Genomic DNA, 23,486 nt, shown 5'->3' on the forward strand with positions numbered 1-23,486 from the left:
AGTTCTGAGAAAGATAGTTTGTTAATTTATAATCATAGATTTCATACATCCAAAATGGCATGTACAGAATTTCTGAGACAACCATTCATAAAATGTCAAATAGAATTTAACCTCAGTGTTTGGTGTGAGTTTCTATGTGATGAATTTATCCATGATGGCTTGAATGAATTGGCTTTCCTAAACTGTGTAACTCCCTACAGTTTACGAAAGCTTTTATATATGTGATGCCATTTGATCTCCATAGCATCTCTGTAGGATAAGTGAAGAAGGTATTAAAAATTTAATTTTATGAAGAAACTGTGGCTCAGAGAATTTACATGACTCAGCCATGAACCCAAAGCTAGTAATTAGATGAGTCTGAACTCAAACTAGACTTCAATTCCAAAACTTTTAAAGATATCCTTATTGATTGTTTTTAGTCTATGGAAAATTTGTATTAAATGAGATCACAAAAAGATCAGATATTAAGCGAACAAAGGAACGTTAGATGGCATTACATTTTCCTTCCCCTAAAACCATTTTGCAGGGTGTGATCTTCCAAAAGCTAAAAATACATATTTTTTAAATAAATTGTCTAGATTGGTCAAGTAATATCAATTTCCTACTAAAATTGTAGAATTACACTATCCAGAGAATCCAACTTTGCCATTTTTCCCTGCCTTTCTTTCTAAGCATCGCCTAGATAGATAAATTTCCCAGTTTCTCTTTTATGGATTGCAAATGATAATTTCTGTATGGTGCTGCATATATCCTTGACCTTGAGTGATGAAATCATTCACTATAATTTTCCTATATTCTCATTTAGGTATATTTCCCAAGTCTATCATTAAATAAATGTTCTTCCAACTGCAAAGAGTGAATATCAAAGAAAGAAAAGTGAATACTTAAAACTGTAATTTTTAATCACTTTTATAATGAGTTAGCAAAGATATTCCAAGGTATCCTTTATAAATTACATACCAAAGTAATTATTCACAACAGAGAGGTAAGTATGTGTTTGTGTGTTTTCTTTTAATTTCATTGCTGACCTAATGAAGTTTGAATTTTAATTTACATGTGATGTTGCAAACTAAACCAAATTATTAGTACAGGATGAAAAAGAAAAGCTTTATATCATTATGCATGAATATTTAATTCTAGAAGTTATATCAATGGTATAATTATTTGCATAAACATAGTCAAATATTTATCTGATTTTGGAATTTTTTTTTAGAATTTCAGTTTGAAAGATACCTGACAAGGAAAAATATAAATTCTACTTTTAAAATAAAAACAAGTCTAGAGGCTTTGATTTAAGATAGAATTTATCTATTTCTTTATAACATGAGCACTTTACTAATATATTTGACTGTTTCTTAAAATATGGGTTCATTTTGTAATCCTAGTTTCTAGTCGTTTATAGTAAACTATTTATTACCATATATCCTCTTGGTGGCTATATAAATATCAATCAATCAAAAGACATCTATTAAACACCTACTTTATGCTTAATTTTTTGCTGTATATATGTTGTTTTTGATGTTATTCAGCTGTGTCTGATTCTTCATGACACCATTTCAGAAATGGTTTGTCATTTCCTTCTCCACCTCATTTGAAAATGAGAAAATGAGGCAAACAAGGTTAAGTGACATGCCCAAGATCACACAGTGAGGTCAGAATTGAACCCATGAAGATAAGTCTTCTTCATTTCAAGCCCAGTACTCCATCACTGCATCAGCTAGATGCCCTAACTATATATATATATATATATATATACATATATATATATGCATTGTTCATTTCATTCATTATACTCTTATTTGTACATTCAAATATTTTAAATGTGTAGAGGTTGTCTCTCTCTAAGTAGAATTTGTTTTGCCATAGTATGAAGAAGAGAAAAGTATAATACTTTTGACATTTTAATTAATTCAATAGTCAATTGAATTACATACTCCACATCCTGCTATTATAACTTTCCATTTGCAAAACTCTTTATTAAGCCATGATCTCTTTTTTTAATATCTAATCTCCTTGATGACCACATCTGTCAGAATATAATTCATTTTGTATTCTTCTAATCTATCCTTTCTGATTAGCAATCAAAGCTTCTCTTACAAAAGATCAACACCAATACTTTTTTATGTCCTTGGTAGTCTTCAATTTCTAAACAAATTCTCAAATCTCTGGAGTTATGAAATAATGATTTAAAAAAACTGTCATTTTGCATTAACATCTCTTAGGCCTCATCTTTACTTGATTAGAACCAGTATCTTTTTGAATTATAAAATTTTATGCCTCTGACTCTTAATTTCATGAGTATTATTGCTATTCCACTGTTTTCTTGTTTCTTCTCCCTCTTAAACTTTTGTTTTGAGAAGGTAATTCAGGGCTGGTTTTTTTTTCCCCTTCCACCTCATGTATTCAAAATTTATTATTAACTTTGTCTCCTCTCCATTCTTCCAGTCTTGTGAAACAAAACCTATTCAAAACATTTCCTATGAAGATTTTGCCAACAATTTTAATTCAATATATGTTCAGATGAAATACATATTTCCTTCCAAAGTCTTTCAAATGCTCTAAGCTTAAACAAAAGCAACAAAAATGGTAAATTATGATCTTTATTGTTCTTCATTTTTCCTTTACATTTTGCCATTAAAAGTACAAACCCTTTCATCTTTACCTCAGTCAGGTAACATGAATTCAAAGTCAAATACAAACAAAAAATATAGCTCTTGTGTTTATGGTATTATTTTTAAGTTTTCAAAAAATAAAAAATAAAGTGATAAATACAAACAAGAAGCACTCAACAGAGTGTCAATGTGGTATTTGCATCAAATAATTAGATATCACAATGCTTTCATGTCCTATGGTCATTATTTTTATACCTAATATTTAAGCACCATGCAGCACAATTTGAAGCTATTACTGAAATGTCAATATCTGTCACTTGATGTGCTAAGTACTAGAGATATGAGTAAAAACATCCTAGTAAGTTACTTTCTTCAAAGATCTTGCCTTCAGAGGAAGTAGGGGAAAGAAGTACAACCTAGAAACAAGAGGTGGAATATTTTTGCACACACCATAACTCAAGATATCTAGAAAATGTGCAAAGAGAAAGAAAGAAAGAAAGAAAGAAAGAAAGAAAGAAAGAAAGAAAGAAAGAAAGAAAGAAAGAAAGAAAGAAAGAAAGAAAGAAAGAAAGAAAAAATAAAGAAAAAGAAAAAGGAAGGAAGGGAGAAAGGAAGAGAGAAAGAAAGGAAGGAAGGAATGAAAGAAAGGAGAGAAAAAAGAATTTGACTTTAAAATCCCAAGGTGCTTTCAGTGGAAGAGTAGAATATTTTATTGAGTAAATTATACAGGTCATTCCCATAGTCAAGATGCCATGAGCAGAATGTTTGTAAGGAGATTGTAAGGGGTAGAGCAAGATAACAGAGGAGAGGAAACACTACAATCAAGGTCTCCCATCATTCTCCTCAAATTAACTTTAATAGTTTGAATCAAATTGTGGAGTGGATGATAAACAAACAAACAAATAAATACTGTGGTGAGAATTTTTTTTTCCTAGCTCAAGAAAATTTATAAAGTCAGAAAGAAAAGTCTATACCATTTGAATGGGGTCTTCACTGGAACCCAAGTTGTGGCAGCACAAGCTGAAGTCTTGGAGGAAAGAACAGCAACAATAACAGTTTTAGGAACTAGCAGGTTAGATAAGGAATTTCTTTTTGCATGACCAATGCATTGTTCTGGTCTTTCTTTATTTTATTAATGTAAGTATTTAGAAAAATAAAATTTCCCAAAGTACTGTTTTGGTTGCTTCACCAAAATTTTTATATAATGCCTTCTTATTGTAATTCACTTTAATGAAACTGCTGATTATTCCCCTAATTTGTCCTTTGACCTACTCATTCTTTGGAATAAAGTTATTTAATTTACAATTAATTTTAGTCTATTTTATCTACAGTCATATATTGAGTTCAATTTTCATAGCATTATAGTCTAGCTCTCCTAAATTTGGTCATCAGGCTTTTATGTTTTATTATATAAGGTTATTTTTGCGAAAATATCATGTACTACTAAGAATAAAGGTATGTTCCTTTTATTCTGATTCAGTTTTATTGAATCAAATTTTTCAAATTATCAAATATCTAAACTAACTTTTCTAAAATTATATTGAAAATTCAATTATATTGAAAAGCAGAAAAGAGAATTTGAAAACTGATCAGAAAGATTACAAGAGACCCCTGTGCTAGTAATTGTCACAGAACTTTTCTGTGTTTGTTAATTCCATTCTTCTTATTCACTTCCAGGTCACAATTCTAGGATGGAGAAGATCTCTTGAGATCACAAGGCTCTATTATTGGAAATATATAGTTACAAGTTAAGAGAGGATGTTTCTAGGTAAGGATAGCATCAGATAAGAAAGCTGTGATAATATCTCTACCTGTACCAGCCTACTAATCTTGGAATCATCAAAATGTTCCAAACTCTCAGAATTAGTTTTGAAAGTAGAAAAGTGAAAAAAAAAACCCAAGTTAATGGAGTACAGGCAACACACAACTTAACTCTCTAAATATTCTCTCTAGCCAACTTTAAATAAAATAAGTGGTTAAATAAAATTTTCCTGTGATAGAAAACAAAACGTGAAGGAAACATTTTTTCAGCCTAGGAAAACTTAGTAGATCTAGAGGAGAGGTCTATAATGCTAAGGTAGGCACATGCTCAGGATAGAGTAGCACCTGCAATGTGCATTGAAAGTAAATACTATGGCAGTAACAGGTATGGGAATTCTCAACCCAGAGATTAAAAGAGAAAAGAAGAGGTGTTACAGAACTGGTGAGGAAGAGATTACAAAGGGTTTTTTGCTGGCACTGGGTAACACCAAAATTTATTCTCAACTCTAGTGCCAGCAGTTATGAATCATATTTAAAGAATGGGTATGGAATGTTTGTGATTGATCACAAAGGGATGAGGGTTAAAATCACAGTTCCAAGGCCAGGAATTCTGTCAGCACTCTTTTTTTATCTGAATCACCAGATGACGATCTTTTTAAAATTTTTATTTAATTATTCATTTATTTAGTCAATTTAGAACATTATTCCTTGGTTACAAGAATCATATTCTTTCCCTCCCCTCTACCCACCCACCCCATAGCCGATACACAATTCCACTGGGTATTACATGTGTCCTTGATCAAAACATATTTCCATGTTATTGGTCTTTGCTCTAGGATGTTAATTTAGAGTCTACATCCTCAATCATATCCCCTCAACCCTTGTAATCAAGCAGTGGTTTTTCTTCTGGGTTTCTACTCCCACAGTTTTTCCTCTGAATGTGGATAGTGTTCTTTCTTGTAGATCCCTACAAGTTTTTCAGGATGACTACATTGTCACTAATGGAGAAGGCCATTACATTTGATTATACACAATGTGTCAGTCTCTGTATTCAATTTGCTCCTGGTTGTGCTCCTCTTGCTCTGCATCAATACCTGGAGGTCATTCCAGTTCCCATAGAATTCCTCCACTTTATTATTGCTTTGAGCACAATAGTATTCCATCACCAACATATACCACAATTTGTTCAGCCATTTCCCAATCAAAGGGCATCCCCTCATTTTCCAGTTGAGTGCAATTATGAATATTCTTGTACATTTCTTTTTCCTTATTATCTCTTTGGGGTACAAACCCAGGAGTGCTATGGCTGGATCAAAGGGCAGACAGTCTTTTAGAGCCCTTTGGGCATAGTTTCAAATTGCCCTCTAGAATGGTTGGATCAATTCACAACTCCACCAGCAATGCATTAATGTCCCTACTTTGCCACATGCCCTCCGGCATTCATTACTCTCCTTTGCTGTCATGTTAGCCAATCTGCTAAGTGTGAGGTGATCCCTCAGAGTTGTTTTGATTTGCATCTCTCTGATCATAAGAGATTTAGAAGTCTTTTTTCATGTGCTTATTAATAGTTTTGATTTCTTTAACTGAAAATTGCCTATTCAGGTCCCTTGCCCATTTATCAATTGGAGAATGGCTTGATATTTTTACAATTGATTTAGCCCTTCATAAATTTGAGTAATTAGACCTTTGTCAGAGGTTTTTGTTATGAAGGTGGTTTCCCAATTTGTTGCTTCCCTTCTCATTTTGGTTGCAATGGTTTTGTTTGTACAAAAACTTTAACTGCAAAAGTGGAAGGACCTGGTCATAATTCCAGGACTGAGAGAAGAACAAGTAATTATTGGAATAGGGGAGCAGGGAACCTTTTGGAGAAAAAACAAATAATAGATCAAGATATCAATGACCACACTTCTTCCGAGATAACATCACCTTAAAAGCATTGAAAAATGAAGTCAAGACAACACAAGATTTAGAAGTTTCTGTGTTAAAAGAGAAGGATTAGGATTAATATTTTGGAGGTAAAAAGAAATGTTCATAACCAAGAACCATCTACTGAGAAAAACTGAGGATAGTCCTTCCCTTCAGGGTTGTGTATTTTGGGGTGATGGGATTAGGAGGAGTGGTTTAATGGATATTTAATGAAATAGATGACTGCCAAGAATTACTGATGAAATGACCAGAGATAAATAAAAATATTTGACATTCAAATAAAAGACTTAAGAGAATCATAAAAAGTAAACATGCAAGAATAATCATGGGACACAATATCATTAAATGGTATTGATACATGGGAAAATGAAACATGAAATTACTAAGAACTGTATCATTATTAGGGCATTTAGAAGGAATCTACATAGAAAAAGGGGACAAGCATGAATCAGTTACAATGGGAAAGATCTATAAATATCTAATGTTGGAGTGAGAGGGAGGGATAGATTCCAAAAAGGGAGAGGTAGAATGGGGGAAAATGTCTAATATTAAAGAGATGTGAAAGGAAGTGTTTCATAATGGAGTGGAGAGAGAAGTGTTTGAAAATGCTTAAATCTTATTCTCATTAGAATTACTTCAAAGAGAGAAGAATGCATACACACACTTGGCTGGAAATAGAAATCTATCTTACTCAAAAGGGAGATATGAAGTGGATAGTATAAGTGATATGATGGAGAAATAGAGAGGGGAATGGATTGGAGTGGTTGGAAAAAAGAGACTTTTGAGAAAAGAGAAGATAAAAAAGATAGAAATAAGGTTAAACAGCAGGAAATGCAACAACAGAACATGCTTGTTAGTGATCATAAATATAAATGTGAATGGAGTGAACAAACCCACTGAACAGAAGTGGATAGCATAATGAATTGTAAACCATAATCCAACAATATACTGTGTACAAGCATCAAACTTGGGACAGAATCTTTTTCAAAGGGTTGAAATGAAAAGCTAGAGCAAAGACTATTATGATCTGGCTAAAGTAAAAATGACCTGCATGATTATCTCAAAAAATTAAGATTAAAAAATAGACTAACTGAAAGAGATAATCAGGGAAACTATATGTGGATAAAATGCACCATAGGTGATGAAATTATACTCAAAATTTTATAGCAAGTTTCTCTGATAGAGGTCACATATCTCAAATATATAGAAAACTGAGTCAAATTAATAATAAGAGTCATCCACCACTTGGTAAATGGTCAAAGGACCTAGAGATAATTTCTAGAAGAAGATATCAAAACTTTCTTAGTAAAACAAATGCTTTAAATTCTAATTGACTAAAGAAAGACCAATTAAAAGAACTCAGCTACCTCCTCATACCTATCAAAAATGAAAATACTGGAAGGCATGATAGAAAATAGGAACTTTAATAAACTTTTGTTAGAGTAGTGAACTGGTCCAACCATTCTAGAAAACAATCTGGACCTAGCCCCAAACAGCTATATACCTATTCATAGCTTTTGATCTAGCAGTACAACTACTGCCACAAAGAGTTATTTATAGCATTATTGTGGTATTAAAAAAAACTAGAAATTTAGGGGATTTCTATCAATTGTTGAATGTCTGAACAATTGTGGCATATAATTTTGATGGAGTACTACTGTTTTAACAGTAGTGAGAAAGGGGAGTAGTTTCAGAAAAAATATGGGTAGAAATATGAATGATGGGAAATGAATCAAACAGAATCTTAAAAACATTTGAAAATACAAAAACAACATAAGCTTTAGCTACTCTGATGAAGACAGTTATCCAAGGTAAATCCAAAGAATCTATGATGAAAAATGCTTTTCATCTCCAAATAGAGAAACTATGCATTTCACATGCAAATCAAAGTACATTTTTCTCACTCTATCTTTTTAAGGTTTTTGTTGCAATATAATTAATATTTTCCCATGAAAAATGTGTCTAAGAATTATTCTATCCATGTGATGGTTATTCTCCCACTTTTTCAATAGGCCAATGAGACTTAGATTTTTTTTAACTTTGGAGAATGATTAGATGGCAAAGAGAATAAAATAAGTTTGTCTAGGCTTCCAGGAAGCAACTTAAAATAGGAATAGGAATACCCAGGTAAAACCACTCCTTTGTTGTTACATAGAGATTACTATTATGTCGGCAAGAGTTCAAATATTTAATTTCTATATGAAAATGTCACCACTCTCCAATGAACTGGAACAATTGTCATTTTTTCTCTTTTTGCCACTAATAAAATGTTAAACTTATTTTCTGTGTTTCATTTCCCCTTTCTTAGCAAAGATGGAAGAGAAAGTTTATTCTCTCTAAATTTACTTTGTAGGACTAAATAAACTAAATATTTCCAAGAAGATAATGCAAATTCATTTATGTTAATAGAATTTTATAATAACAATAATTGAAATTTTATTAATAAGCAATTCACTGTGCTTTGTAAATATAATGCCATTTTATCCTTGCAACCTTTCTGCAAAATATGTTATTATTATCCTGATTTTATAGATGAGAAAATGGAAGCAGGCTCATTACTCTATTTTTGTACCACCTAGTAACATATATATTGACCAACATAACTAGAGATGAACATATTTCCTGAGGTAATCATCATTTTTAAATTGTATTTTTATAATTGAAACTAAATTATTAGGTTAAACCAGAGGAACATTTTTTTCTTCTTAATGAAGCCTAAATAATTGGAGGCAATTATAGGACTGTGAGAAATTGAAATTGAATTAAATTATAAGAATCACAAATAGTTATAAAAGGTTAAGTGAGTTACTTATTTATAATTAGTCTACTTTTTTAATGGGATAGGAGGACATGGGAATAAGCATTAATAGAGAACATATTATGTGCCAGGGAAATAGAGTTTAAGTGACATACACAGGGTCTCATAACTGTTTTAAGTCTGGAGATAATTTTGAACTCAGAGCTTATTGACTGCAGGGCAGTTATACTATCTATCTACTTTACCACTTTTCTTTCTAAAGAATGAATGAAAAATCTTAAATGTTCTTCCTGGGACAGTAGTCTATAAATCTATTATGAAGATTTTAAGTTCTTCCTTCCTCACCCTCTCTCTCTTCTTTGAAAAATGTAGGGAAATGATTATTTCCCATTCCTTTTGTAGAGGTGGCCAGAAATAGAACCATGTAAAACAAATAATCACAATGCCAGTAGAGTGCCTGAAATAAATAGGGTATCAGACCTTGGAGTTAACTGGATATGTAAAGAAAGTGCCAGCATTTGTGTGAAACAAAATTAGAAGATATTATTGGTAATGAGACATAATTTGAAATTGCCAACATGTCCCTTGGCTAAAAAAGTAACATTAAAGGAATGGCAGAAAGCCAAAAATGAGCAATGGTGATGATAGAAAAATGGATGAGAAATCAATATCACTCTCGAGAAGTTTTTAAAAACTCTTTTAGTACTTCTGTTGAGGGTGGTTGACAGTGGTGGTGATGATCATGGTGATAATGATAATAGCAAATATCATCATATTCTTACTATATGTGATGAATCATCCAAAGTGTTTTTACAAATATTATCTTACTTAATCTTCAAAAAATCATGAAAGTTCAGTGTTATTAGTAGAATTTCTTCATACAATTGAGGAACCTTATGGAAACTGAGCTTAAGTGACTTGACTAGTATCACAGAACTGTTAAGTATCTAAGATTAGAGATTTGAACTAAGGTTCTCTGGATTCCATGCCCAGAGCCCTATTCACTGCACCACTTAGCTTCCCTTAATAAACACTTCATGTTACAAACAAAAAGAATCATTACTTATCTAATTTCTGAGTCTATGGATTAGAGTGGATAATGACACCCTTGACAATATATGAAGTTTGGATTGGGTGAGGATTTTGAAGAATATATAATGACTTTAGTTTTGGACATGTTGAGTTTATAATGAGTAATGGACATCTATTTCTAGATAGTGGAAATGAAATTAGAAATGTGAAACTGGAGACATTCATAAAATATTGAGCTACCTATGTAAATTTGAGAATTGTCTGCTTAGTGATAATAATTAAATCTACGGGAGCTGATAAAATTTCTAAACAAAGTTGTATAGAAGGAGAAAAGAATACCGGAGACAGACCCCTATGGGATACCCATGGTGAGTGGGAGTAACCTGGATCAGAACCCAACAAAGGATACAAAGTAGTGGTCATATTAGTAGGAAGAGAAGCAAGAGAGATTGGAATCTAAAATGTATGTAGTATCAAGGAGAAGGGTCATGGACAGTGTCAAAGATTAAAGAGGTCAAGAAGAATGAGGATTAAGAAAAGACTACTGGATTTGGCAATTATATTATTGATAACTTTGGAGAAATAAAAAAATAAAATGATTATGTCAGAAACCAAAACTAAAAAGAGAGGAGAGAAGGTGTAATATAGATTATCCATACACACACACACATACACATATATCAAAATAAAAAATATTTAAAGTTACTATTTTGAGACAAGTCCAAGGAATGTTATTGAACTTTTAAATGTTTTCATGTAATTAATATTTTGAACCTGATATTGCTAAGTGTTCGGACATTTGGCATTTCCAGAATGAAGTATTTATGATTCTCTTGGGTAGACCTTAGTTTTCTCATGAAGCTTAGTTCTTAACTACCATACCTCTAATACTTGAATGCCACTCTCTTCTTCAAATATACCATTTTCCAGTTGTATTTAAACACTCAAGATATTACTAGCTAGTAAAATTATTAGGTTACATTTTATCAGACAAAGTGTAATGGTGGAAGAATACTAATGGTGTTTTGAAAATGAAACTATTTTTTTTATCCTAATCTATACCATTTTCATTAGTATCAGGTTATCACCCCCTCCTTCCCTCATTCAGATCACTGACTCATAGACTCTGAAATTATTTCAAATAACTAGGGCAATAGAGGAGAAAATAGTCCTGTCAAAAGCATGAAAGGAGACACAAATAAATCAAATTACATGACAGCCATTTTGTAGAAAATTTAAGAAATAAATATAAGAAGAAAGAAATAGATCTATCACATTTTCTATGAGTTGAGAATCTTCAACTCTCAAAACAAATTAAATACATACATATCTATGTATTTATTTATATGTATATATAGATGTCATTATTAAATTGTTTATTTTTAATCATGTGTGATCCTGTGACTGCATTTGGGGTTTTCTTTTCAAAGATCCTGAGTAGATTTCTATTTACTTTGCTAGGTCATTTTACAAATGAGGAAATTGAGGCAAGCAAAGTACAATGGCTTGCTCAGGGTCACACAGTTAGGAAGTATCAGAGGCCTTATTTTAATTTAGGAAGATGAATCTTCCTGACTCCAGGTCAGATATTGTATCCACAGTGCCATCTAGCTGTCCTTACATGTATATATGCATATGGATATAAGTAGGTGCATATCTTTTTGAGTATAGTTTTGTTTTATTATGATATTAGAGTATGACAGAAGCTCATAGGTAATATATATCAAATTTTATATGTGAAAAAACTAAGGTCTACATAGGTCAAAAGATTTGGATGGGATTATACATGTGTTAAATGGTAGAGTCATTATTTAAACCTCAGTTTTCTGCCTATAAATTGAAGGTGGTCACATAGCACCATTTTCTACAATATATCATCCTTCTTTATAATCTTTGGCATTTGCATTTATATTCAAGTTTGCCCTCATCTTTATCTAACATTGCTCTTAGTTCAGCAAAGAGAAAAAAAAAACATTGACTGTGGAAAATGAAGTTTCTTTCAACCTTTCGATTTAGAAAATTCTTTAATTTAACTTACTTATCAAATGGTGATGATCATTACCTTAAATATATTGACATGAATTATTGCAATCTTCTAATGCTTCTATTAATTTCATTTACCAATGGAAATAAGTAGTATCCTTGTTCTTCTCTCTCTAGATACAGAAACAGGCATATGTGTATTGAATATGTATACAATAATGATACTTAGAAAGAGAATGAAAGTGCATAATGAAAAAGATATATAGAAATATATATTATATACATATATACATATATATATAAGACTGTGAGTGTCACTGATAGCTAACATATTTCAGAAGCCAAAGATTTTCTAATTGTATTACATGCTATAGAGTAACTGTTAATATCTAGAGAATTAGTTATTTCAATGTCAAAAATTCTAATATTAATAATAGTTAAACTTTCTTAGGGGTAAATTAGAAAAGAATCATAATATTGCTAATGTCACATTATTCTTTCCTTTTTTGAATGAGGTTATAAATATGTAGGTCAAAGTATTTTGCACAACCAGAGTAAAGAAAAATTTAGCAAAACTTTTGATAAAATATTTCATTTTATCCTTTTAGAAAAAATGGGACAATATGGACTATGAAAAACTGGTTGAGTTGCTGTATTCAATGTGTTATTGTTCATGGTTCAATGTCATCGTTGGGAAAATGCATATGATATCTTCATCAAGTGTGTAGATAACAGAAAGCTAGGAATGGTAGGCAAAAGAATGAATCACAGTCAATATTTTTTTTTTCCTTTTAGTCTTTATAGGTTAGACCATTGGGTAAAACTGAGAGGATGAAATATAATGCACATTAATATGTTATCTTTGAATTAAAAATATCGAAGTTATGGTTGCAAGACAGGAAAAACATCAGTGTCAGATAATCTAAATAAGTTTTGGGAGGATACACGAGGGATTAATGAACGAAGTTTAAATTTAAAATGAGTCAACAGTGCATTCTGATTATTCAGAATACTTAAGGCAATCTTAGCTACATTAAAATAGAAATAATATCCAGGAGTAAAAATAGTTATTTAACTATACTCTAGTCTGGTCAGGCCATTTTTGGAATATCATGTTCAGTTGTATCTTTCAATTTTTAGAAATGCAACTGAATATTGACAGTCTTGTTTTTCTGCCTGGTCACCAAGGGTAAAACTAAAAGCAATTAAAGAAATCTTTAAGACAAAGATTTTGATTTAATCATCAGGTAAAATGATATAATGTTTTAAATTCCAGAAGGTAGATGACTGCCCAAAGAAGTGGTGATTTCAGATTCATTGATTATCTTTAAAAAGTTTGAGGGAATATTTTTGTTTATAACCTTTAGGAATTATAATGTTTGTTCAAAAATGGCTTTCAATGATGTATATGGATGGATTGAATGACTACTAAGATCATTTACTGCTGTGGAATTCTACAATTCCTTATTAAATCATATTATTCTGGGGGCAGCTGGGTGGCTCAGTGGATTGAGAATCAGGCCTAGTGATGGGAGGTCCTAGGATCAAATCTGGCCTCATACACTTCCCAGCTGTCTGACCCTGGGCAAGTCACTTAACTCCCATTGCCTTGTCCTTGCCATTCTTCTGCCTTGGAGACAATACACAGTATTGACTCCAAGATGGAAGGTAAGGGTTTAAAAACATCATATTATTCTGAGAAATCTCTTTTCAAAATAATTTGGAATAATTTTATTCACAGGATTCTATGGAATAATATGTACCAAAGGCCCTTTGTAATTTTCCAGAATTGTATCTATATTGTATATTTGGAATAGGTTCTCTAGGAATCTCATTTATTGATGACAAATTTACAGTTACCTGTTGCTATAAGTTGAGAAAGTGCTTACTCAATAAATCAAACAGAAGCAAAAACACCTCAGTGATAGTCATAACACAAACTTATGTTTGAGTGAAGAAAAGCTAAATTCAACATTGAAGATAAGTTCATTCCTGCTTAGTCACCTTGTCATGAATTTGCTAGGATTTGACTATTTTTTAAAACTCCTGACTCTAGCCCAACTTCAAGTCAAGATGTAATTTGCAGCATGATGTGTAGTGATGGAAAGAGGGAGAATCAATTTTCATTCTGGAGCAAATGGAATAAATCAGCACCTGCAGTTGACATGGAGGTTATAACCTCATCTTTCTAATGCAGAGCAAGTTATGGATGTTGCTGGTTTTATAATTTCTTGGTTTGATTCCTACAGTACAGAGAGAGTGTACCTGAAGACTACTTAGTGTTTCCATCTGATAGACAATGAAAAACTCAACTAGTTAACGGGGATGGTCATTAGTAAGTGAAAAGCAGAACTCTACCAAGATTGAAATAGAATTGCTATTTATTTTGAGTGTCCACACATTTGTTATCTTTGTATCTTTTCCTTTGCTATTCACTATTCATGGATTTAGCTTCCTCACTTTTGTCTTTTATAATATCTAATTTGATTTATAGTTCAATTAAAATCAATTCAAATTTTCAAAATCTCCTTAAAATGTCCCTGCCTCAAAAATACCTTAGATGATTTTTGTGTTCACACACACACACACACACACACACACACACACACACACACACATTTTAGCTCTTTCCTTTTACATATCAGTAAATTGAGACAGTGCTCTCATAAGGTCACAGAGAACCAGAATGCATATACATGTGACAGATTTGGAAGTTGAAACAAAGTTTCATGACTTCAGACTCAGTCCTCTGAACTATGCTTTGCTGCATCTCCAAGATATTTCAATTGATGTAATATAAGCTCCTGAAGACCGGTGACAGCCTTATTTTCATTATTGTATCCTAAGCACTTAGCAGAGTGCCTGGCATATAGCAGGCATGTAATCATTATTTTTTGATTGATTACTTGCTTAGTGAAGCATCACAATTCTGAAGCATCCCATTATAAGACCATGCTTTGCAAATAGTGAGCGTTTTATATGGAATATCATCTTTGTCAAAAATTCAAATTCATGCATAAATATAATTACTCTGAGGCCAGCTCCTTAAGGACAGAGCCATGCCTTCTATAACTAGTATACTGCCCTACACATTGTAATTTCCCAATAACTTTTGATGTAAGGATATTTAAAAATTAGAAATGCTGATAATGATGTAGCTTTGAAACTGTAGGTGTTTATTTATTGAATTCAAATTTCACAATCTTTATTTTGATGGTCTGAAAAAGAGCCAAAAAAAAAACACAAAGGGAACTATGTCTATGTGTGAAACTGAAATACCACATGAAAGAAGTATCAGATAATTGCTGACTAATCATAACATTTTACATGAGCCCATGTTTATCAACTAGAAAAAATTATTAGACATGTGAAACATTCTCTCAGGAACAGCAAATCTTTGAAAGATAGTACTAAATACTGTCATACTTTTCTGTCATTCTTTGGCATCTTTGGAATATGTAAAAACTTTGCATTTTGATTTCAGCTTTTAATAGAATATTATGCTAAAACAGATTATTTTACTACATAGTTACTATATATTTAAAATGATAGAATAATTATATTTATTGATATCTCTAATATTAAAAATCAAAGTGGTCCTATTTAGTGCTCGCTCTGCTAAAAGTATTATCTCACATTTAGGAAGAAAAGTGATCAAGAATACTCACCAAAGGAACTCATCCAAATGAAAAGAGGTGATACTAGCCACAATAATTTGACATAGAAAACCAAAAGTTGACTGTTGCCTTATGTATGTGATAAAAGAAATCTTTGTTCATTTTTCTTTGACATGTCAATGATTGGATTTTAATGATGTGGTATTTTTTTGTTTTCTTCTTTTTCCTCCAATAATATTGAATTGTATTTTCCCAATTATATGTAGAAACGATTTTAATATTTATATTCTAACATTTTGTGATCCAAATACTCTTCCTCCCTCCATTCTTATTTCCCTAATTTGATAAGCAATTTAATATAGGTTATATATGTGCCATCATGTAATGCATATTTTAAATTAATCATGTTGTGAAAGAAACATATATCACACATACAAGGAAAAACTTTCATGAAGAAAATGAAGTGAAAATTTTTATGCCTTGTTCTATATTCAGGCTCCATGTTCTTTCTCTGGAGATGGAAAACATTTTTTCATCACAATTCCTTTAGAGTAGTCTTTAATCATTGTTTTGGTGATAATAGCCAATTCATTTACAGTTGATCTTTGGACAATGTGGTTACTGTGTTTTATATTCTTATGGTTCTGCTTACTTCACTTTGTGTCATATCATATAAGTCTTTACAGGTTTTTTTTCTTTCTGAAAAAATAATTTGTTTTTGTTTTTTTGGCACACTAGTATCCTATTACAGTCATACATTATAATGAGTTAAGCCATTCCAATATTTTGTCACCACAAAAAGAATTGGTATAATCTTTTTGACACAGATAATACTTATTCCCTTTTTTTATCTCTTTGGGATACAGACCTAATAATGGTATTGCAAATCAAAGAGCATACTGAGTGTGATGACCTTTCATGTATGGGTTCCAAATTCATCTATAAAATGGTTCAATCAATTCATAACTTCAATATTGTAGCAATGTATTTATTTCCCATATCTCCTCCAATTTTTATTATTTGATTTTCTTTCATATTCCCTTAATTTTCTTAAAATAATTCTGGGATGGATAAACCCTGATTAAATAACTGTAGAAAATATAAATTACCTGGGAGTCCACCTGCCAAGACAAATCCAAGAACTATATAATCACAACTCTAAAATACTTCTCACAAAAATAAAGACAGACCTACACAGTAAAAAAAAAATTAATTACTCATGGATAAGCAAAGCCAATATAGTAAAAATGACAATTCTATCTAAATTAACTATATATTCAATGCCATAAACATCAAAGTATCCATTTTTTTTTCATGGAACCATAAAATAAATAAATCTGGAAGACCAAAAGTCCAAGGATGTCAATAGGATTAATAAAAACAAAAATGAAAGGATGTTGCAAAGCTGTACCAGGTCTCAGACTATACAATAAAGTGGTCACCATCAGAACAATGATACAGGCTAATAAATAGAATAGTGGATTGATGGAATCAATTAAGTATTCATTAAACAGTAGAAAATGGTCATAGTAATCTAGTGTTAAACCAAAAAATCCAAGCTTTGGAAGAACAACAACTCACAATTTGAAAAAAAAAAAATAGTAGGAACAATGGAAAATAGTAGGAACCAGAAAAGAATATTGTAGAAATTAGGCACAGATCAATACCACATGCTTTATGCCAAAGCAAAGTCAAAATGGATATATCACTTTAAAATAAAGGATGAAATCATAAAGAAATTAGGGGAGCATGGTTTAATTTAACTGTCAGATATACAGATGAGGGAAGAAGTTATTTCCAAACAAGACAGAGAGAACAATGTAAAATGTAAAATTGATAACTTTTACTACATTAAACTAAAAGGATTTTGCAAAAAAAAATCATATTCAATGTATTAAAGATTAGATGAGAAAGAACAAACTAGAGGGAAAATTGTGACAATTTTCTCTTAGAAAGGCTTCTTTTATTAAATATTTAGAGAACTGAGTTAAATTTATTAGAAAACAAAGTTTTCCCCAATTGACAAAGGATCAATAATATGATAAGGTAAATTTGAGATGAAGAAATTAAAAATATTTAGTCATATGAAAAAAATGTTTCAAATTAATAATAATTAGGAAAATGCAACTTAAAACAACTCTGATGGATAACTGCATAGCTATCACATTGGCTAATATGACAAAAAAAATAATGATGAATGTTGGAGGGGATGTAGACAAAATTGGAGCTCTAATAAACTGTTGGTAAAACTTTGAAGTAATACAACTATTCTAGAGAGCTATTTAAAAACATACCCCAAAAGCCATCAAAAACTGCATACTATTAGAAACAGCAAAACCCTTACTACATCTGTACACCAAAGAGTTCAAAGAGAGAAAAAAGGACCTAATTTTACCAAAAAAGAAGAAGAAGAAGAAGAATAGCAGCTCTTTTTGTTGTCGTAAAGAATTGGCAATAAAGAGATGTCCACCAATTGGTGAATGGTTGAACTATTTTTGGCATACGATTTTAATAGAATAGTGTTGTACCATTAAGAAATGTTGAATAGAGCTTGGCCCTGACCCCCGCCCCCTGGCCCCGCCTGCGCTCAACTCTATGGCTGAGCGGAAGAAGCCCAGGCTTCCTTCTTCCCGTTTCCGGTCGGTTAGCTGAGCCTGGGGGAGCTGGAGTCCTGCAAAGAAGTGTAAAACCTAAAGGTCCTCAAAAGTGTCAGGAATGATCCTGCAGTAAAGTCTTTGGAAAGGCTTTTTCCAAGGACAGCTACGGAGATGATTGATGTAAAAGCCTGGGCAGAGTATGTTGTGGAGTGGGCTGCAAAGGATCCATATGGCTTCCTTACTACAGTGATTTTGGCTCTGACTCCACTTTTTCTAGCAAGTGCAGTACTGTCTTGGAAACTGGCAAAAATAATTGAGGCCAGAGAAAAGGAGCAGAAGAAGAAACAGAGACGTCAAGAAAACATTGCAAAAGCCAAACGGCTAAAGAAAGATTGAGAGAAAAATCAGGTTAAGAAGAAAACCCTTCTCAGTGAAAGAGTCTACAGTTAGAGAAAAATCATTCAACATTATGCAGTTTTCAAAGAAACACTAGGGTGCTTTTGTTGTGTTTTATAACAGTGTTATCTTATCCAACTAAATTTGGCCATGTGAGAAAATTTAAACTCTAACCTCAATGCTTTAACTAGTAATTTTTTCAGCTTGGGTACAGAAGTTTGTTGGTGCCTGTCAGCTACTGTATAAATGAACATTTATACTGCAAATTCTTTATAACTCAAGTTTGCCATTGCTTTTTGGTAGCCCATGCTCTTAAGTGAATCTTATGTTAGAAATGAAAATGATTTAAGAATATGAATGATAATCTCATAACACCTTAAGTTTGGGATCCTGTTTGTGGACAAAGATTTGGAATATTGAAAATCAATTTTTTTTCTCTTTTAGGGGGATGAGAAATATATTCTTCAGTTATTTTTTTAGACCATTGTTTTGTGACCCTTCAATAGATTTATGATTCATTGGGGTGTGTACTTGCTCTACCAGTACAGTTTATATCCCTTGCCTGTTTTCCTCATCCTTTGCAATGGTTGTTGATGTCATTCCATATTTCTTTGAGAGGAGCCACCCAGTGGGTGTCTTCCTCTAGTTCTTTTAATATTGGTCCTTGGGCTATCTGTCTTGTCCCATTCTCACTCTTAAACTAGCCTACCTCCTTTTCTGATTATGCATGTCTTTATTATGCTACCATACAGCTCTTATTCACAATCGTTTCCTTAATATGGAATCATTTTTGAGAGCAAAAGCAAATCTGGATCATTTTTGCATTGTTAATGTCAGCTACACTTGAAAGATTCTGGCAATGTGATTGTAAGACATTTCATATTTGATTAATTTTAATACACTATAGAATTGTCCCCTGCTTTCTTTTTTAATTGCATAGCATATTATATATTGTGCAAATAGAACTATGTGCAGTTATGAACACTGCTATCCACCTTAGGAATCACCTGCAGAGGAGAATTTACAATTGCTATCAATGTGCCAGACTTACTGGGATCTGACTTATTCATGTTCTTATTGTACATAACAGTGAATTGATAAAATGTTTTGTCTGATGATTCTTCAAATACGTACCTTTTTTTTAATCGATTATTTTAACCTGTGTGATAACAGATCCAGTGTACCCATAGGTTCAGATAACTCCACATTAAAGGGCAGTTTCCTGAGGAATCTTAAAAACAGGCCCCTAAGCCAAAATAAAACCCATTTTTATATGTGCTGGTAGAATGGAAAAAAAAAAAAACACCCTGATATGTAAACTAAATGGGAATGAAAACAAGTTAATTGTTTTTAATCAAAAAGCTAAAATAAGACTTCTCTTTTGAAAAAAGGATTGTTTGATTGATTTAACCTTCTTGTATGCTTTTATGACTATTTAATTGTTATGATCATTTTTTCCTCCTAAATGAATTTAAAGTTTTTTAAAGTTTAAAATTAAGGTTTAAACTTTTTAAAGTTTTAAATGAAATAATTTAAAGTTTTAAAAGTCTAGTAATTCTAATTTAAGAAATAAATTAGGAATATAAATAAATTTGATACTTTTTTAAGACAAAAAAGAAATGTTGAATAAAATGATAATGATGACAAAAAATGACCTATAAAATATATATAAATGATGCAAAATGAAGTGAGAACCAGGAAACCTTTGTTAGACTGTAACATCAATAGAATACAATAATCAACTGTGCATGTCTTAACTTATCAACAATGCAAGGATCTAGGACAATTAATGGATAGAGGCTGAATACAAATTGAAGCATGCCATTTTTCACAGCATTTTGAATATAGCAAGTTGTATGTAAATGTTAACAATTATGTTATTAATGTTATTGGTACTGTGGAGAATTACCTGCAAGTTAAAAGCAATAGGCAAAAAAACCCAAAAAAACTCTTGCTGTTTGCCTATAAAGAAGAACAGGAAAGAGATGAACTCATGAACTTTTGAGTTGCCAACTACTAGAGGCTGATGAGGGGACTGAAAATGATCTTAGACTAAAAATTTTACTTATAATGATGCTCTTAACATGTAATTCATTTCTTATCATCTGATAAAATATCTCTCTTTATCTATCAATTTTTCTATCAGTCAATACCTCTCCATCCACCTCTATCTTTATGGAAATTGAAAAGTCAAAACAAATTTACAAAAAATAAAAGAAGAGAACAATATAATGGGGGCTAAGAAGTTATCTCTTTAAATAATTGACAATAACATGTAGACAAATGAAAGCAAAGTGTCACAAGTTGAAAAGGAATAGAGTCAAATGTTAAATAACAATTCATTAAGATAAGGAAAGTACAAGAAAGGGGTCTAATACTCCCAGTGACAGTCCTTGCATTATGGGGCACAGATGACAGAGTGAGTACCCAAATGATAGCACATTTTTCCATACTCTTGAAGAAAATAATAGAGTTTTGTGTAGTACAATGGAACTAATGCATAGTTTTCTTTTTCTATTATTATTTGAATATTTTTCAAAAAACTTTTAATTGAAATTAATGTTAATTCCTCAAAAGCATAGAAGAGGGTAATATCAAAACTACAAAGGCTCTAGCCTTCAAGTGAATTTATAAACTATAATAGTTTGTTCATCTGTTCATTATTACATTAGAGATCTGTAGTTTTCCATTACTTTAAAATGCTATATGTTGATTTTATGTAAGGGATAAACAAATAAACTAGAGTAAAGAAGTAAACAGGAAAATAAATGACAGACGAGTGCCTGTTCTAGAAGTCCTTTAACTTTTGTTCTCCTTTCTAAGATTGTTTCATAGCCTTGGGGGAATCACAGAGTCTTCTCCCAAGCTGAGTGTGTACCCTATTTGTGATATGGAGAACTTAGAAATTACAGTACACTGGGGACACAAATGCAACTGTCTGCCTTCATAACATCAACAGCTGTGGAGCCAAGGTGAGCAGGAACCTGATAAGCAAGTCATTTTTGAAATGTCATTTCAGGAGAGTATCCAATGATTTTCAAGCCTTTCACCAATCATTGGTGTAAATGTAGGGAAAATATGTGATACATATTCCATTTTGGGGGATAGGTTGACTGTAAGTTCGATGCTAAGTAGAGTTGTCCAAAAGTCATTAGCCTTTGAGATTTAGAGAAATTATATTATGTTCAGACAATTAAAGCAACATTCATTTTCCATGAGAAACAAAGTGTTTACTAGTATATTTTTTCCTTTTATCCAAATGCAACTTAGGATAGAAAGCTATTAATGAGTTGCATTCTACTCTGTTGAAGGTAATAGTTGTATTACTTCAATGACAGTATCATTGAGGTTTTGAAATAGATAAAAAATATCATGAAATTCAGATAATCCTATTATTAGGTATGTAGAGGTTCTACATACAGAGTCGTAATGGCAAGATCAGGAGAATACCTGAGATTACAACAGCTGTTCCAACCCATTGTAATTCGTCTATTGTAACTATTCAGGACAGATTGTTATACTTTAGAATACCTCTGGAACAGATGTAGTGACATAATGTTTTCCTGTCAAGCTTCTTTCCTGATGTTAAACTATTCTGTTTTCTGAGTGTTGCATTCTGGTTCTCAGAAGCTGTTTAAAATGTAGTGTGAAGAATTCATATTAAAAAGAGCACATATTTGCATATTATAATATAGCATAGGACCTAGTAGAATATGGAATAGCATATGGTAAATGGTTTATGAATACAGCTTATGGCATTTATGGTGTAGTGTGTAGCATTATGGATTAGGAAATGTTTATAGAAGTATAAATATTTATAAATGGATAATATGCATGCATCTAAACATAAACATCTGGTGGGCACCTGAGTATGTGGGAGGTGAGGGCAAGAAAAAGAAAGCAGTGTTTGAGATTTAAGGATAATAGCTCCAGCTTCTCACTAGATTTTTCGAAAACAAGCTGAAACTTCAAAGATACACACTCAGGAAACATGCCTGTTTTAAATGGGTGGTTCCAAGTACAAAGAAAGTAGGAAACTATTGTTAGCATGACTTCCTTATTTCATAATTTGAAAACAGCAATAAGAAATATGCCAAATTTGGAGTTTGGATTATAGCAAGAGAAGCATGGAATCATTTCCACTTTTTGAAAAAAATATTCCTGAAATAACAGTCAAGTTGCTTGAAACTTCTATTCACTTTGACCAATAGCAACTCCCCTAGTCATCTGGTACTAACAATTTGACAGATTTGTGTTTCAGTATCTGAATGGGTTATTCCACTCCTTCCTTGACTGAGGATAGCCTTTTTTAATTTTTAATACCTCTGGCTACACATATCTTCTTACAGGTTGGGGGAAGTGAATGCAATGAACCCTTTAAGCTAAGGAAATGAAATTGAATGTGGGGGGGTGGGGAAGAGGGGGAGGTGGTAAATGAATATAGTCTGTGAATGCCAATAAAAGGGAAAAGGGCTTTTAGACAAAAGAGAAAAAATTCTTCAATAAATCAAGCAGTAGTTATCTCCTTATGGAGTTTCCACATGAATGGAACCTACTGGAATTCTCATGTCTTTCAACATGTGGAGACAGGCTACTTTATGAAGGAAGTGTGCAGGAGGAAAAAGTCTCCAAAGCAGAGATAATATGTTATGCACCAAAAGTAAGGGATGACAAAGGTGGAAAATATGAACATATTGAATCTGGAATATATATGCTCATTTTTAAAGAAAAAATGAAGCATGATGATATAGAATATATCCATAGTGCTGGTAAGCCTTCACAGTACTTTCATCCTATTATCTCA

At 31.9% G+C, this 23,486-nt stretch overlaps 1 protein-coding gene across 1 annotated transcript; it reads left to right on the forward strand.

Moving 5' to 3' along the window:
* The first annotated feature begins 18,324 nt into the window (after positions 1-18,324).
* LOC100014039 (small integral membrane protein 15-like) lies at positions 18,325-20,092 on the forward strand. The gene has a single exon (XM_007486827.3). It carries the CDS (start codon positions 18,458-18,460, stop codon positions 18,680-18,682), a length of 225 nt encoding a protein of 74 aa, XP_007486889.1. The 5' UTR covers positions 18,325-18,457; the 3' UTR covers positions 18,683-20,092.
* Positions 20,093-23,486: the final 3,394 nt, after the last annotated feature.

This window comes from Monodelphis domestica, chromosome 3 (genome assembly GCF_027887165.1).
Source record: "Monodelphis domestica isolate mMonDom1 chromosome 3, mMonDom1.pri, whole genome shotgun sequence".
Lineage (NCBI taxonomy): Eukaryota > Metazoa > Chordata > Mammalia > Didelphimorphia > Didelphidae > Monodelphis > Monodelphis domestica.

What these genes read in the sequence shown, in the direction of transcription:
- LOC100014039 (XM_007486827.3), top strand. Translation starts at nt 18,458, where the DNA reads ATGATTGATGTAAAAGCCTGGGCAGAGTATGTTGTGGAGTGGGCTGCA.